A 17,736-nucleotide genomic window follows, 5' to 3' on the forward strand; every position below is an offset into this window, starting at 1 on the left:
GAACCAGGAATGGCTCAGAGACAGTCAATGGTGAGAAGGAAGGAGAACAATTCATCATCAGATGATTGGTTCGGGCTTATTTGCTGGGCCTTACAAGAGAACAACAAAGTCCTGAGTCTCCTCCTGTCACTAGATCCCCTGCTCCGCCAATCAGCATTGAGACTTCCCCAGACGGCCCAGGGATGGCTCAAGTCACCAATGAGGCTCGCTCTCAGAGCAGTCTTCCTGTCCCATCTCTTTGGGATGGCCTCCCTCCACGAGGGCTAAAGAGCAGCCCCCTCCTTGCCAGTGAAGGGAGGGAAGTAGGAAAAAGGGAAACCAAAAATGATTAACCCCAATGTCCCCCTGACTCTAATGGACAAAGGCCTAGGTGGTAAAAAAAATTCTCCCACCTTAACCTAGTGTTTTCCATGCCTTGAATTTGGCTAGCACCAGGTGGGTCAGGCTGCCTAGATTCCAAACCTCTCTGGGGCTCTTACCTTCTCCCCAGGGACGTCTGTCTTCTCACTAAATTAGCAGTGGGAAAGGGGAAAACTCCAATGAGGCTCCTCCTCGTGCTCACAGACATGACCCAGAATTCTCTCTCAGTCCTCAAGGAGAGATCTAAAGAAGGAGACTCTCTGCAGCAAAGCCACAGGGGTCTCTGAGATCACCCCAGCCCTGCAGCCTGTCCTACCTGGCTGTTGTCATGGACTCTCTGTGAGATCACCGCCTCCCAACCTCCTTTGACCAATCAGCTGAGGTGCTGCAAAAGGCCCTTGTGATGTCACTGCCACCCCCACCCCTGACCTGCAGGGCTAATGTCCTGCCCCTGGCCAGCCCCTTTGCATGTTTGTGCTGCTCCCCTGTGTCACCCCCACACACTCAGGGTCAGTGCTGGGGATCAAGCAGGCAACACATGGAAACCTCAGAGGCTCTCAATGTGCCACACTCAGTTTTGCAGAGATTTGGAGACTTTAAGGCCAGAAGAGACGGTTAGATCATCTCATCTGACCCCTCTGCATATCACAGGACTCCTGTATGGCACAGTAGCGAGTTTTGGACCAAAGCAGACTCCAGAAAGGCACCTCATCAAGGGATGGAGAAAGCACCACTTCCCTTGGTAGTATGGAGGAAATTGATGCTGTGGGGGGCAGGGAATTGACCCCAAGGCCACACTTCTGAGTCTGTATCATAACACACATGCACAACAGCACTGCGCAAAGTTTGTACATGTCACCTTAACTCTGATGGTTCCTAATATTTAAAGGCCCCCAGGGGTGCAACCAGGAACTGGGGTACTGCTGAGCCCTCTGTCTCCCCAGCCTGGGCTCCCTCTCACACTGCTGCTGGGAGAAGATGCAGATCGCTCCCGGCCCTGCACTCACACAAACCTTTACACAGGCAGGGACACACCCAGCTGCAGGTACTATGAAGCTTCTCCCCAGCTCCCCAGCCTAGGTCCCCGGTGCTGCAGCATCTTGCCCTGGCCAAAAGCCTGATGGTATCAGTTTATTCCCCAGTCTGCCCCTCCCTGCAAGTGGAGAGGACCATGCACCAGTCTCTGGTCCTGAGCAGGTGCCCCAAGCACATCTAGCAAGACACAGGGTTTAAGGGGGAAATACAACAGACATTTATTAAGTATGCAAAGATAGGCTTGAAGTGATTGTAAGCAATGACCATACAGCTCAACGCAGCTTACCCAAGAACTGACCCAAAAGAACCCTCTGCTTTGGCCCCAGCAGCAGATCTGGCCCAGAGCTGAGGGCAGGTGCCTCCCTGGGGCTGTGAGAGCTGAAGCTCCAGACTCACTTTCCTGCCCAGCCCCAGCCCTTTCCCCCGGGTGTCTCCGCTCACCGATAGGCTCTGGCTCAGGGGTTGGCTCCAGCCACTGCAAAGAGTCCAAACCCCAGACTCCAAATGCCCTGCACCAGACACACCCGCCGGGCTCACAGATCCTCCCCACCCTCCCATGGCACATGCAGGAGTCCGACTTCTACCAGCTCAGTTCAACTCTCTGTGGGAGACCACCTGGTACCCTGTTGGCTTGTGACCAAGCCCTGGAATCTCTGCTTCCTTCTATGGTGTTGTGCAAGAGCAAGTCTTTCCCCTCCTGCCGGTGACTAGCGCCCACTGGAGCCAGGTCCTCGGTCTGGCCGGCTTGATGGAATGGCCACAATGGACCGGGCCCCAGAACTTGACACCCTGGCTAGAGATGCTGCAGTCCTGTGGGTTGACCCGAGGGCTGCAATTCTCGCAGCTTCACCAGGTGCAAACAAGTTTGGTCCTTGCACTTGCTGCCGCGCTTTGGGTCTTGGTCACATGGCATATAACGAAAGGAGGGCCAGGCCCAGGCTTGATAGTCAGGGACAGGCAGGAGGGAGGAAGAGCCCCAGGCTGGAGCCCAGCACAACTTCCTCCTCTGGGCCCCTAGAGCAGAGGCAGCACCACAGAGCAACTGAGGGTGTGGCAAGAGGAAGGGAGGATCATGCCTCCACGTGGGCTGCAGACAGCCACAAAGACACCAGCCAGCCTGCTCCTTGGTGCACCAGACACCCACTGAAAGGCACCCGCAGACCAGCATGGGGGGCAGCTGCTGATGCTCTGTGGCCAATATCAGAAGATGGTAGGAAAGCAGGGCCTGCCTCGCTGCTGGAGCCTCTTACCGTTCCCGCTCCAAGGTTGCTCATTTTGGCAGTGGGGCAGGAGATTTTACCCCAAGAGGTTTTTCCCCAGCTGGTGAGAAGCAGAGAAACACACAAGCTCCAAAGGTGCTATTTAGCAAGCCCCCTCAAGCGGAGGCACAGGTGCACACTTGGAAGAGGGAAACTGCTCTGCACGCTAGCCTGGGCATCCGCCCATTTCTTTGGCACGTCAGGAATGGCAAAGGCTAGCCTGGAAGCAACTAAGGCTCATGCTCTAGCCTTTGGGATGCCCTATGTCCCAGTTCCATCCTGGGGCTCTAGCTGAAACCAGAGCATGGGCCTGAGCGGCCAAGAAGAGGTTCGAGTCCTGAAGAAAGCAGGAATTTCTGCACAAAGGGAAAACTAAGCAAGCACAACCATGAAGGGCCTTGACCCCTCAAGTGCCAAGTCCTTTGGAATCAGGAGAGAGGAGCAGGCCCAGAAAGCCCCGTCTCCAGCTGACCACAAGCACTGTGGGGCCAGGTGCTGAGAAAGCCAAGGGGAGCAGAGACAGCAGAGGAGAGAAGGAGAAGCAAAGAGTCCAAGTGTAAAGGGGGGCATGGTCCCAATCTTGTGGCACATTTTCCTGGCTTATACACACCCTCAGTGGAATGGGCTAGCTAGGATGTGAGCCCTCACTCCCATTCCTTTTACCCAGAGGCCTCCCTGACCTCAAGGACTCTCCTTCTACTCTTGTGTGTGGCAAAGTCCTCATAACCCTGGTAAGGCTGGGCCCAGGGTGTCTGGGGGGTTCAACCTCCAATCTTGCTGTGGTCACTTAGAACAGGGGCTAGGGTGTCCCCACTCCAGGGTTCTCTCTCTGCTCTGGCTGCTCCCCTAACCAGTGGAGCTGCTGCATTTGCACCTGGATCCAACCTTCTAACCAAGGTCCTAGAAGATTTCAGTTATTACTGGCTGCAATAGGAATCGAGACAGCACAGCTAAAGGTGAGGGCCTAAGAGCATTTCCAGACAGCTCTCTGCATTTCACAGGCAGGGCCAGATTAAGGTCAAGAGGAGTCTAAGGCTAATGGGAGGGAAGGGCCTAAGTATGAATTATCTATAGCAGGAAAAATTGTGAAGTCACCAAACGGAGTGCGGTTTAGTTGAAGGTGAGTCCCTCTGTCAGGCTATGCCAAGCACAGTTCTGCTGCCCTTGAGTCATACAACCAGGATAACAACACTTTAATGCCCTGCCCTCAATAACAAAGTGACTTGTGATCCAGCACCAGCCAAAAGTGACCATTTGGGCAAAGCAGCCCCCTCGTGCTGAGCACCAAGGCAGGGTGGGTGTGTCCGTGCAGAGAAGGTCGGCTCCTGAAGTCCTGTTTCTAGCTCACCACTGGGTCTCAGGGGAGAGCTCACTCAGACCCTGCTTGTATTGAGAATGTCCTAGTTCAAAATTGAGGGTCTGAACGGCACCTGGGAGGTGAGTCCCAGCTCGGGTCAGGCCCGCCAATGTGGGGGGGAGGGGGCGAAGGGGCAATTGCCCAGGGGCTTGGGCGATGTCACAGGGCCGGCGGGGCCCTGCCACACAGGAGAGAGTCACATGCCCCCTAGCTGCAAAGGCGGCAGGTGCCCTCCCTCCCCGCAACATTGCTCCATCCCGCTGCTCCTGGCTGGGACTCTCCCGCTAGGTGTGCAAAGCAGGGAGTGGGGCACCAGACAGCAAGTGTGAAAAATCATAAGGAAAAGCCCTGAATACCAGGGGGGTGCTGATGTCAGGGTGTCCTCTGCCCCTGTCCCCATCTCTGCAGAACAAGGGAGGGGACACAACCTGTCTCCGGAGAAAACTTGGAGGCGGAGCTGCCCCATTCTACTCTGCATGGGGAGTGTGTGACTGGGGCGCCTTTCTTAAAGAGACAGTGCACTGTGTCTGAGATCGCCCCAGCAGCCAGCTCCCAGCCTCTCTCTCTCTCTCTCTGTCTCCCTCCCCGCCCAGATACCCATCTCCACGAGAGCAGGGGAAGGCCGACAGTGCTCGGTAACAGAGAAGGAGACCTTTCAGTCAGTGTCTTAAAGAGACAGCTCAAATTTCCCCAGAAGCCAGCACGTGAACGCATGCACGCACACACACTCACACTCACTCCTCTCTCTCTCTGTGTGTGTCAGTCACACACACACTGTCCCGTCTGTGTCTCTCGCACACACATATTGTCCTGTCTGTGGGTCCCACCCCCTTCACTGCCCCTTTCTTGCTGCCCCTAGGCCAATCCTTCCCCCCAAGCTCCCCCCCTCATGCCACCCTGTCCCCACAAGGCCCCACTCTTGTACGACCCCTTCCCCCCAAGCCACATCCCCGCTCATAGAGTTTTACCGCCCGCCAGCCTAGGTGGAAATGGGGGGTGCACACAGGGTGTTAAGGAGCACCTTACGTGGCCCAGGGGGCTGACTGCCCCACCTCTCCATGGAGTTCTGCTGTGACCTTCACCACGAACGTCTCCACTCCACAGCCACTCCAAACATCCTGCAAACTGCTCCTCTCCACCAGCAGTCCAGCCATTCCCACAAACTGCTCCACTCACTCACTGTTCCGTGGGCTGCTCCAACCATCCCACAAACTGCTCATCTCTGCTCCTCTCACTGTCCTGCAAACTGCTCTGCCAGCACTTAGTGATATATCTTCAGGCTCCCCCACTAGTTAACACAGAACTCAGGGAGTTCAGCTCAGTAAGTTTAGCTCTTTTAGTGATTTCAGCTTGTAGTAGGGGAGACCCAGTGCTAGTGCACCATTAACCCAAAGTGAATTCAGTTCAGCAGCCTCTAGCTAGATTCCTAATAGAATCAAAACTAGCTTTGCTACTCAACAGTAGAGAGACAAAGAGGTGCCATTGGTGATCTAAATGCTCAAAGAGACCCCATACTATCAGGTACGCACACCTGTCCCCAGCCTCTATCAATTCACTGGGTTTTGGAACCCATATCCCTTGTCTTGTGAGTGATACTTAGGTGATGGTGAGACCCTCTGTCATAAAACAGTTTCACAGTCCCTCATTCACATACTCAGGGTAACAACACTTTATTCCTCCTGCCTCAATAACAGAGAAATTGGGGATCCCACAGCTGTCAAAGTTACCATTTTGGGCTGCCATGGACTCATACTAGGCGGGGTGGGTGTGCCTATGTAAACAAGATCAGCCCCTGAATTTTTTTTCCACACTCACCATAATTCACCACCAGATGTCAGGGTAGAGCTCATCCTGACTCTGCTCACACAAGCATTTATGGGGTTTCTCTCTTGTGTAGATTCTCCCATGCTTAATGAGGCTTGAGCGGTAACTGAAACTGTTCCCACAGCACAAGTATTTATAGGGTTTCTTTCCCATGTGGATTCTCCTGTGGCAAATAAGGCCTGAGTGCTGACTGAAGCTTTTCCCACACTCAAGGCATTGATAGGGTCACTCTCCTGTGTGGATTCTCCCATGCTTTAAAAAAGCCAGACTGCTGACTGAAGCTTTTCCCACACTCCAAGCATTTCTAGGGTTTCTTTTCTTTATGATTTGTCTGCTGGGCTGTGGTTTCCTTGGGACCATTGCCTCCTCTCTCACATTCAATGGATTCATCCACTTTCTTCCATGGGCTGTTTCCCAGCTTCCTCTCTGACCTCTGCCAATGACTCCAGGCTTTTCTCTGTTCCCAGCACTGGGAAAAATTCCCTTCAGCTCTTCTCAGAAACCTCCCCCTCAGATCCACTTCCTCAGGACCTTCCTGCTGTGGATTCCCCTCTTTGTTCTCAGTCATTGTCTCATCACCTGCTGGGGGAGAGAGAGGGAATCCAGGCAGGAGTCAGTGCCTGGGCTGGCAGAAAGGACACAAAGGGGAGTAGCAAAGAGGGAAACCACAACGCATTAACTGAAAGGGGCTTATAGCACATCTTGGGGGATTTTCAGATTTTTCCTTCATTTGCCAGATAGTTTCTATGTCAGTGTCACTGAATTCCTCACTTGTGTAGATGCCTCTTTGGGATGTTGCTTTCCTTGGAGGCATGAAGATCCAGGACCCAGGGCCAGCTCCAGGCACCAGCGCAGCAATCAGGTGCTTGGGGTGGCCAACGGAAAGGGGTGGCACATCTGGGGTTTCAGCAGCAATTTGGCAGTGGGTCCCTCAGTCCCTCTTGGCAGGAAGGACCTGCTGCCAAATTGCCACCGAAGAATGAAGCGGTGGTGGTAGAGCTGCCACCGAAGTGCTGCCGATCGCAGCTTATTTCCCCCCCCCCCATCGCTTGGGGCAGCAAAAACGCTGGAGCTCTTCCCCTGCTTCCAGCTGGGTGATCAGGGCAGGTTTGGGAATGGGGAGTCCTGCTCAGGAGCTGAAATCAGGTATGAGCACAGTGCACTGAGGATTGGGGCAGAATTTGTCACAAAGGGCGCGTCTTGAGTTTAACCTGAGCCCATGGTTTGCTGGGGAGTTGTGGGATGTGTCGGAGAAAAACTCAGTTCTCGCTTTTTCGTTTGGGTGCAGCAAAATCAAATACTTTATTATTTCTCCAGTAATTACAATGGAGGGAGAGAGTGCCATAGGACACAGGGTCGCCCCAGTCCTGGACAGGTCTCTCAACTGGTAAACAATTACAGCAAGCCTTTATACCTTTGTTACAGACAATTTCTAGCAATAATACAGACGGTAAAAAGAAACAATTGCATTTGTTTATACATAAGCCTTTCTGCTATCTTATTTGTCTCACTACTAGAAAAAGCAAGTCTGCATATTTGGTTATCAATGCAAGGTCATAATAACTTTTTACACAGTTCGTTCGTCTGTCCCACACTATCTTTGCTTCTACAAGTCTCATGTCATTAGGGTTACAGTATGGCCTGACTCTTGCTAACTGACTGACATGCATTAAAATCCCCTTCAAATCCTTGTTAATTATTTGTGGTCACTAAGCCCCCATGGGAGAGGCTGATGTCTGGAGGGAACGGGAAGTTCTCACAGCATTATCGGGAGCGTTCAGGGTTTGTGGCTCTGGGGGACTTGCTGAGGCACACACAGCTCTGGGGTTAAATCTCTGCCTGTGTCTGAACCCCCAGAGCCCTCCCCACACCTGGAGCCAGTCCCAGGAAGGGAGGTGCACAGAGACGCTGTGTCTGAGTGAGAATTAATACAGAGAGGATAAGACACTGCTCCTGCCCCTGTGACAGCTGGAGGGACGGGGATGAATTAGCATGTCCATTAGGTCCATGAGCCCCCTATCCCATTGGAGGGGGTTGGACGTGAACGTGTCTTTCACACTGGCGCTGCAGACTATGCGACCCATTCCCCTCTAATGTAACTGACCAGCTGCAGAAATGCAGACCCTGTGGCTTCACATAGCTGAGGGGACAGGAACCCTTACCCAGCGAGGTCACAGTCCCATAGTTCTCCTGCAGGACGTCCCTGAAGAGGGCTTTCTGAGCGGGGTCCAGCAGAGCACCCTGCTGCATGGGGATATACACAGCCACCTCCTCGAAGCTCACCGGCCCCTGAAACAACAAGTGCCCCCCACTCAGTGCCTGCTGCCCCAGCCACAGCCCCACTATTCATGGGGGAAGAAGCACAATAGGACGGGTCTGGGAGGGCCAGAGGAGCAAAATCCCACCCCACTCTGCCCAGAGTGGCCAGGAGGCTGCAGGGAACAGAGAGAAGGGGAGAGCTCCTTGTCCCTCCCAGCAGGCGGAGGAGGGCAGGGTCTTCCCATTTCCCACCCACCTACTAGGCACTGGCTGATGTGGGAGGCAAAGCTCAGTGCAGGGAACAGGGACAGGAATCCCAGCACCTCCCCTTTGTATTTCATCGCAGTCTCTGCCTGGGGGGTTCAGGCTCCAGAGCTCTGCTCTGTTTTCCCAGCCCCACCCAGGGCGGTGTTTCCAGCTTCAAAAATGGGGGAATGTTCACACACTGCCAATGGGTCTGTTCATAAACCAGACCCTAGGCTGAGCATGTCCCAGCAGATTTATCAGTCCCTGCCCCCCCACCTCACCCTCAGTGTTTCCTGACCCTCCCCCTCAACAACAACCCTCCCCAGCAGCTCCCCAAAATCCCCTACTTGAGCTGGATCCACCACAGCCATTTCCCTGCCCTGGCACCTAGGAAGATGGGATGCTCTGGAGCAAAACAAGGTCGTTATTCTGCAGCCTGTCAGGATGAGAAGGGAAATTCGGGAGGTTTCTGAATTAGTGTTAGTCCATTTCACACCCCCAGGCTCTGTCCCTGCAGACAGACACTCTAGACCAGGGGTGGGCAAACTTTTTGGGGCGAGGGCCACATCTGGGTGAGGAAATTGTATGCAGGGCCAGGGCACGGGGGGTGGAGTGCGGGATGTGGAGGAAGGGGCTCAGGACAAGGGATTGGGGCAGAGAAGGGGTGCAGAGTGTAAGAGGGGGCTCAGGGAAGGGGGCTGGGGTACAGGAGGGGTGCGGAGTGCAGGACGGGGCTCAGGGCAGGGAGTTGGGGTGCACGGGGTGCAGGGTGCAGCAGGGAGCTCAGGGCAGGTGGTTGGAATGCACAGGAGTGCAGAAAGGGGCTCAGGGCAGGGCGTTGGGTGCAGGAGGGGTGCGAGGTACAGGCAGAGGGCTTAGGGCAGGAAGTTGGGGGGCAGGGGGCAGGAGGGGTTTGAGATCCAGCCCGGTGCTGCTTACCTAAAGTGGCTCCGGGGTGGCAGTGGTGCACACCAGGGCCAAGGCAGGCTCCCTGCATGCCTGCCCTGTCCCCACGCCACTCCAGGAAGAGCTGTGGCCCCTGGGAGGGGGGGCAGAGGGCTCTGCGTGCGCACATGGAGCCCTTTGCCTCCCGGCCCGGGGGCTGCTTCTGAGAGCAGCGCCGGGCCTGCAGCACCACCAGGGGTAATCCCGCGGGCCGGATCCAAAGCCCTGAAGGGACGGATCCGGCCCGCGGGCCATAGTTTGCCCATCCCTGCTCTAGACTCTGCCATGCTGGGAGAAGCCTCAGTGACGCTATTACAGCACAGATCCGACCTCTCCCACCGGGACTAAACCCACCAGATGCTATTACACTCTCCCAGGAACAGAGTTTCTGAGCCAAATGCCAGAAAAGAGCAGAATCAAAGGAGCCACTTTGGAGGATCCCCCGACACTGTCCCTCAGCAGCACATTCCCCCAGCAGCGTGGGCACCAGGCAGAGGCAGGACCTGGCTTTTCCTCTCCCTGCCCCTCCCCTCTCCCAGGAAAGTCAGTCTGCCCCGGGGGGCTGCAGGGAATGGAACTGGGCAAGGCTGGGTGCCCGGCACCTCCCTCCCCACTGATTGCTCCAGCTGCCCCTTCCAGCCTCTCCCCCTCCGTCCTGCATGAAGAGCCAGTCACTGTCCTGCATTCCCGTGGGCGTTTCCTCACCAGTAGCTACAGCCACTGTTAACACTGTTAACGGGGGTGAGCCTGGGGGCACTGGAGCAACAGCTCTGCACCGCGCAGACATTCAGGGACAGAGATGGGGTGAGCAGGAGCCATTTCTGCAGAGTCACTTTCCAGCCTGGTCTCAGCACTTCCCCCGGATCTCGCTCATCACCTGCAGCCTCTGGCTCAGGAGCTGATGCCAGCAGAGCCCAGGGCTGCCCCAGGGGGATAGTTCCAGACCCAGGAGAAAATCCCCCCTCGGCTGGGCACAGCTGCTCTGGGATTATAGTGATGGTCTGTCCCAGCACAGACCCCACTCAGCACCAGCAGCTGCTCAGCCCAGGCCCTCAGATCCGAGCAGAGGCAGCAGCGTCTGCCCCAGGAAGCCCGGAGAGCTCCAGGCCTCCAGTATCCTGAGCTCAGAGAGAGACAGACACCGACTCCTCGGCCTGAGCAATGACCAGAGCCTCTGCTGGGGGCAGCTAACGACCGAGCCTCCCTGCACTGCCCCCGCAGCCCCCAGGGACAGTCAGGCCGATGCTGAGCTCATTTCCCCTCTGGACCGAGAGCAGAACTGGAGATTCAGTTCAACCCGGGATTTCATACATGAACCAGAACCGAATCTCCACCTCTGCATTTGTGTTACCGCCTGAACCAGAACTGAACCAAAAAAAGTGTGTGTGTGGCGGAGCGGGGGGGGAGGCGGGGAGGTTGTTACCAGTTAAAATAAAGATTCAGCATTTTCAAAGCAGACAGGGCTGGAGCCACTCCAGCACGGCTCTGTCCAGGATCCTGCCTGCCCACCGGCGTGGGGCTGCCCCACATCACCCAGCCCCCGGCGGCCGGGGCTCCTCCAGCCCAGGGGGGCTGGCTGGCCGGCGAGGTTAACTGGCAAGGTCCGGTTAACCAGTAAGCAAACCAGTAAACCCAGTACTCCCCGGTTCACCTTTGAGATGCCTGGTTTGACCCTCTCTGAGGAAAAAGATTCCCAGTGGCTGCTGGGGGGGCAGCCTCTCCCCCTCTCCTACCCCATGGGCTGGGGGAGCTGCCATTGTATTTCCCCCTCCCTCCTCCTGCCCCCTGGCTCTGCCCTCCCCAGCCAGTCTCTGCTTGCTCCATATTCTCCCTCCAGCCCCCCTACAGCCCATCCCCAAATCCCCCCTTTTCTTCCCTTTATCCAACACTCAGAGTTTCCCTCTAGTCCAGCCCCAGAACTCTCCCCCTGCCCCTCGATACCTGTGTGTTTCCCAAGCCTCCCTCCAGCGCCCCACATCCCCCTGGTCCCCTCCTGCCCCCTGCATCCCTGTTCCCCAATTCCTGCCCCCTCCCACCCCTTCCCACATCCCCTTTCCCTCTCCTGCCCCCTCCCACATCATAGAATCATAGAATCTCAGGGTTGGAAGGGACCTCAGGAGGTCATCTAGTCCAACCCCCTGCTCAAAGCAGGACCAAACCCAACTAAATCATCCCAGCCAGGGCTTTGTCAAGCCTGACCTTAAAAACCTCTAAGGAAGGAGATTCCACCACCTCCCTAGGTAACCCATTCCAGTTCTTCACCACCCTACTAGTGAAAAAGTTTTTCCTAATGTCCAACCTAAACCTCCCCCTCTGCAACTTGAGACCATTACTCCTTGTTCTGTCATCTGCCACCACTGAGAACAGTCTAGATCCATCCTCTTTGGAACCCCCTTTCAGGTAGTTAAAAGCAGCTATCAAATCTGCCATCACATCCCCAGTCACCCCCCTCCCATCCCCTCCTACATCCCCCTTCTCTCTCCTGTCCCCTCCCACATTCCTGGTCACTCCCCTCCTGCCCTATCTAGCATCCCTGTTACATACATAAGAGCATAAGAATGGCCGTACCGGGTCAGATCAAAGGTCCATCTAGGCCAGTATCCTGTCTACTGACAGTGGCCAGTGCCAGGTGCCCCAGAGGGAGTGAACCTAACAAAGTGAACCTGTTCCCCAATTCCTGCCCCCTCCCACCCCCTGCATCCCTGTCCCCCAGTTCCTGCCCCCTCCCACATCCCTGATCCCCAATTCTTGCCCCTTCCCACATCCCTAGTCACCCCACAATGCCCTGTGGCTCAGAGCCCCCTGCCCGTCTTCAACCCCCTCCCGACTCCCCCCACCCTGGCTCCCTACAGGTTGCTGCCTCCCCCACTTTGCAAACCCTGGGCGCTGCTGCAGCTTCCCTCTGCCCCGGGACAGTTTTGGGGGCAGGGGAGCAGTGGGAATGTCCCTCCCCCGCCCACAGCCAGGGCTCAGGGGGCCCCCACGGCAGCAGATGAGGCCCCGGGGGGCTGGCGAGGCAGCACCCGCAATTCACTCCTGCTGCCGGGCTGGGCCCTGGGCTCTCTCCGCCCGGCACCTCCTGGGCCCTGGCGAGCTGGAGTCCCTGGGTCTAGCTGGGGGGGCCTGGCTCTTATTCCATGGCTTGTAGCATCACCCCCGCCCCCCCAGCAGCGATGTGGGGCCAAGGGGTCCATGCCCAAGGGCCCAGGGATTTCACAGGTCCCGGCCGAGGGGATCGATCTGTATTTGTAAATAAAAATGAAGATATAAAATGTCACTAGATCAGTCGATGCCACACCTTAAGCCTAGTGGGTGACAGACCCCCTGTCCCCCGCTGGTGCACACCGCCAGAGATGCCCCAAGGCCGACCAACAGCCATGGCCTGGTGTCACCCCACTACCCCTCCCACAGCCCCATGGGGCTGCCCCCTAAAATACCCCAAAGGCCCCAGCCTGACCTGCCACTCTGCAATCCATCAACTCTTCTCCTGGCCCAAAGCCGGGGTGCAGCCACTCCTCCACCCCTGCTGTGCCACATCAACTCCTCCCCCGCACAACCTCCCAGCCGGGTGGGGGGGGCTCATTGCTGCCTCATTGCCTCCCACCCCAACAGCCAAAGCCAGGCCATTGTTCTGAGTCCCCATCCCGTCCCCTACAGCCTCCCCCTCCCAGTCCCCATCCCTGCAACCCAACCACCCCCTGCCATCTCCTCCTCCCATAGCACAGCCCCATTGATTCACCCATCCATCCCTGCCCCCCACAGCCCACACCACACAGACCCCCCCCCAACTCCCAGCTGTGCCATCCCCTTGCCCAGGCCCAGCCATAACACCACCAGCCCCAGGCAGACCCCCTCCCTGCTGGTGCCACCACCAGAGATGCCCCAGGCCCAACCAACAACCGTGGTATGGTGCCACCCACTCTCCCTCTCACAGCCCCATGGGGCTTCCCTCCACAAGCCCCCAGGCCCAATGTGGCCCTGCCACTCCACAGTCTCCCACCGACTGTCCTCTCCCCAAGCCAGGGTGCAGCCGACCCACCTAGCTGTGCCAGCCCACCCCAAATCCCACTCTTGTCTCTCTCCTCCTGCCTCCACCTCTGACCCAGGCACTGGACAGTTCAGTGGTGAAGGGATGAACCGATGATCATCAGTTTGTTTTATGATGGGGGGGAGGGGGAGGTTTAAACTATTTCCCTGAATCACGTCTCCCTTGGCAGCTCAGTCACCATTTCAGCTAGAGCAGAGCTGTGGTGCCTGGGCACTGGGTCACCCGAGGCCTTTAACACCACAGCCCTGGGGGGGTGGGGCTGAGATGGACCATCCCGTGAGGAACACGAGTCCTTCTACCATCCACCACACCCTAGTTTGGAACTGCTACTGCCAGGTAAGTATGCCCAGTGGTCTGTGATGGGATGTTAGATGGGTTGGGATCTGAGTTACTACAGAGAATTCTTTCCTGGGTGCTGGCTGGTGAGTCTTGCCCACATGCTCAGGGTTTAGCTGATTGCCATATTTGAGGTCGGGAAGGAATTTTCCCCCAGGGCAGATTGGCAGAAGCCCTGGAGGTTTTTCGCCTTCCTCTGCAGCATGGGGCACGGGTCACCTGCTGGAGGATTCTCTGCAGCTTGAGGTCTTCAAACCACAATTTGAGGACTTCAATAACTCAGACATAGGCTAAGGGTTTGCTACAGGAGTGGATCGGTGAGATTCTGTGGCCTGCATTGTGCAGGAGGTCATACTAGATGATCATAATGGTCCCTTCTGACCTTAAAGTCTATGAGTCTATGAGCTCACCCCATCTGTGGGAACTTTTATCCCCTCTGCCTCCCTCTAGCTGGCGGTTTTCCCTTCTGCATCTATCTGGCAGGGCAGCCCCCGTCTGAACCCCTGATCCTGTCCCAGTTTTGTCCCTCTGCCCATCCCAGCCCTCCGATTTCCCCCCTTCAGGGGGATTTTCCCTGCCTTTGATTGCAGGGAGCAGATTCTGATGGCGCATGAGGGCAGCAACTTGCAGCTGTTACTGAGCATGGGAGAAGAGCATTAGAAGAGAAGAACAGCCAGACTGGGTCACACCAAAGCTCCATCTAGCCCAATGTCCTGTCGTCCGACAGTGGCCGATGCCAGATGCCCCAGAGGGAATGAACAGACAGGAATCATCCAGTGAGCCATCCCCTGTCGTCCAATTCCCAGCTTCTGACAGACAGAGGTTAGGGACACCATCCCTGCCCACCCTGGCCAATAGCCATTGATGGACCTGTCCTCCACAGAAACACAGAATCATAGACAATTAGGGTTCAAAGAGACCTCAGGAGGTCATCAAGCCTAACCCCCTGCTGAAAGCAGGACCACGAATCTCTCTAGTTCCCTTTTGATCACAGGACCCTGCTCAGGAACAGTGAAGTTGCAAGTTCTAACAGGAAACAGCTTCTGAAAGAAGGGCAGCTCCTCTTCCTCCTCCCCTCCCATGGGGATGAGCAGCCCCCACAACTGCCTCTCTGCCCCGGCCTCCTTCAACCCATTGCCCCCTTTAGCTTCCCCCAACTTCCCCCATCACCCCCTTCAGCCTCCTCCAACTTCCCCCATTGCTTCCTTCAGCCTCCCACAACTGCCCTGGTCCCCTTCCCCTCATTGTCCACCTCAACTTTCCCCTACCCCCAGGCTCCTCCCCAGCTGCCCTCCTTCAGCCTTCCCCCCAAACCCCTCACCCAGCTGCCTCACCTGACCCCCTTTAACCTCCCTTCACCCTACTGCCCCTTCACCCCCTCACACACTTCCCTCCCTCTGCCTCTCCCCAAGTTCCCGACTCCACCACTCGCAGGTTCCCTTCCCCACAACCATCCGCTTCCTCGCCATGGGGAACAGGGGCAGAAAATGCTTTTGAAAAAACCTTTTGCAAAGTAAAAAGTAAAACAAGACAAGCAACCCCCTCCCTTGCTTTGTGCTGGGAGCCCAGCTGTGGGCTTGTGTGTGTGTGTGTGTGGGAGGGGGATTGTTCTGAGCACACTCCGGTCAGGGAAGGGGTGGAGTTGGCCAAATGGGCAGGTCAAATCTTTAGCAGAGAATTCCTTTCTCCATTCTGTTAGCCAAATGTTGCTGTCAAATGTCAGCTGACGGATGCAGCATTTGAAACAATCTGACTCTAAATCCCCTGCCCTCTCAGTTGCTGTAGTTCTCACCCTCTCTGCTCTTGTGATGTCACCACATGACATGGTGTCTTATTCCCAGAGAATCTTGTAGGTTAGACAGGACTTAAGTTTATAAGGTAAAAACTGAAGCATAACTCCTTCCTTTTCCCCTTTTGATTTAGGAAAAATAAATCCTGTTCACTCCCCCTGCCCCAAATCCCCCTGCTGTGGCCAGGAGACAGGTGTCTTCTCACCTGACCCTGATCTGCTGTGGTGAGAGATAGCTGGTGGGAGGGGGAGAGTCCTCTCTCCCTAGGGCAATCTGCATCCCAAACCCCTCATTCCCAGCCCCACCCCAGAGCCCGCATCCCTAGCCGGAGCCCTCACACCCCTGCACCCCAACCCTTTGCTCCAGCCCTGAGCTGCTCATCCCCAACCCTACCCCAGAGACTGCACCCCCAGCCAGAGCCCTTGCACCCCACCCTCTGCCCCACCTGAGCCCCCTCCCACACTCCAAACCCTTCAGCCTCACCCCTGCCACGCACCCTCCATGTGCAGAATGAATTTTGTTATGTGCACCAATATACAGGTGAAGTGTCACACCTCACCTCCATATTGGTGCACACAACAAGTGAGCTACAGACCAACAGTGGTTCATAGTAATTATTCAGCAAGTATTTTAGAAGACCTAGACCATTAGAGGAAATCATGACCTGCTAAGAGACAATTAATGGAGAGAAGCAGGAAAATTAATCCCACACATTGGATTGGTTGTGACTTATTTGCCTGATTTGAAAAGAGACCAAAAGGACCTGAGTCTCCTCGCTGTCGATAGCCCCCTGCTCTGCCAATCAGCACTGAGACTCTGAGGGGCTGAGGCTGAGGGGTCTCACCAGAAGTCCCAAAGGACGGCCCAGATCATCATCAGAGGGGATCACTCTCAGATCCAGACCCACCTCTTGGTGAAGACCTCCCACAATGAAAGTAACACACCCCCCCGCCCTCACTCCACACACCCCTCCTTGGTAGAGGAAGGGAAGCAGGGGAAAGGGGGAAAAGAAGCAAGAGAAGAGGAGAAAGGAGGGAGGAAAGAGGAAAAGGGAAACCAAAAAGGACAAACCCCAATGTCCCCAGGGATTCCAACCATCAAATCCTAGGTAGGAAATCAAATTCTGCCACCTGAAGCCAGTGTTTTCTATGCCTAGAATGCTGCCTGCGCCAGGTGGATCAGACTGAACAGGTTCCAAACCTCTCTGAGCCTCTTACCCTGTAAAAGGGAAGTTTGTTTTTGGCACAATCAGTGGTAGGAAAGGAGAAAACGCCACACAGGTTCCTCCTCATGCTCACATCCGTGAATCCTAATTCTCTCTCAGCCCTCGAGGAGAGACCTCGCGAAGGAGACTTGGGGCAGCAAAGCCGGGGGGGTCTCAGAGACTGGCCTGGCCCTGCACCTCGGGCCTGCCCGGCTGATGTCGGGGTCTCTCTGTGAGGTCACCCCTTCCCCACCACCTTTGCCCAATAGGCTGAGTTTCTGCAAAAGGCCTTTGTGATGTCACTGCCTCCCCTCAAAGCTGATGTCCTGCCCCTGGCCAGCCTCGTTGGGTGTTTGAGTTGTTTCCCCTGGATCTAGGGTCGCCAACTTTCTGACCCCACAAAACTGAACACCCTTGTCCCGCCCCTCCACCGCGGTCCTGGCCCGCTCACTCCATCTCCCTCCATCGCTCACTCTCCCCCATGCTCGCTCATTTGCTTATTTTCACCGGGCTGGGGAGGGTCCCTTTTCAACTGGGTGTTGTCGGGACAGACCTGGGAAGGAGGCTGCCTGCCAAACACCTTTAAGAGGAGGCGTCCCTCCCTGTCAGAAAATCATCTCCCTCCTTCAGTTCAGTGATGACCTGAATTGTTCCTTATCCCCGTAGAGCCAGAGGATTGAAAGCAGCAACATCAAACCCCTGTGCAGCTAGCAGGAATGAACACAAACACTGTCGGTTCAGCGATAGAACCACACTCATTGCTTCTGACACACAAAGACTCACACACACACCATGCATGCAAAACCTCACCAAGGAGTCAGATGCACCTGGTTCCCTGCACCCCTGCTGTACAGAATCCAATCACAAGGAAAGCTTGTCAGCCCCAGAGCTGGCGAGGAGTCCGGGGCTGGAGGCTTTAACCTACAGTGACGGCACTCGGAGGAAAGATGCTGAACGAGTGCAAGTTAAACTTTGGTAGCTCTGGTCCCAGTCCCCTCACAGGTCAGTCCATCCCTCCAGGAAATGGGCACATCTGAATTCTCAGCTGGCTCAGTCTAGCTTCATAGTTCTTG

General features: G+C 55.9%; 1 protein-coding gene across 1 annotated transcript in view; it reads right to left on the reverse strand.

Annotated features, from left to right (window-relative positions):
* Positions 1-17,736, reverse strand: part of LOC120370544 (zinc finger protein 420-like) — a 339,196-nt gene that overhangs the window by 96,975 nt on the left and 224,485 nt on the right. The window contains exon 5 of the mRNA XM_039485481.1: positions 5,969-6,014. Coding sequence (XP_039341415.1) covers positions 5,969-6,014 — 46 coding nt within the window. The remainder of the gene's footprint in view (positions 1-5,968; positions 6,015-17,736) is intronic.

Source organism: Mauremys reevesii, linkage group 1 (genome assembly GCF_016161935.1).
Source record: "Mauremys reevesii isolate NIE-2019 linkage group 1, ASM1616193v1, whole genome shotgun sequence".
Classification (NCBI taxonomy): domain Eukaryota; kingdom Metazoa; phylum Chordata; order Testudines; family Geoemydidae; genus Mauremys; species Mauremys reevesii.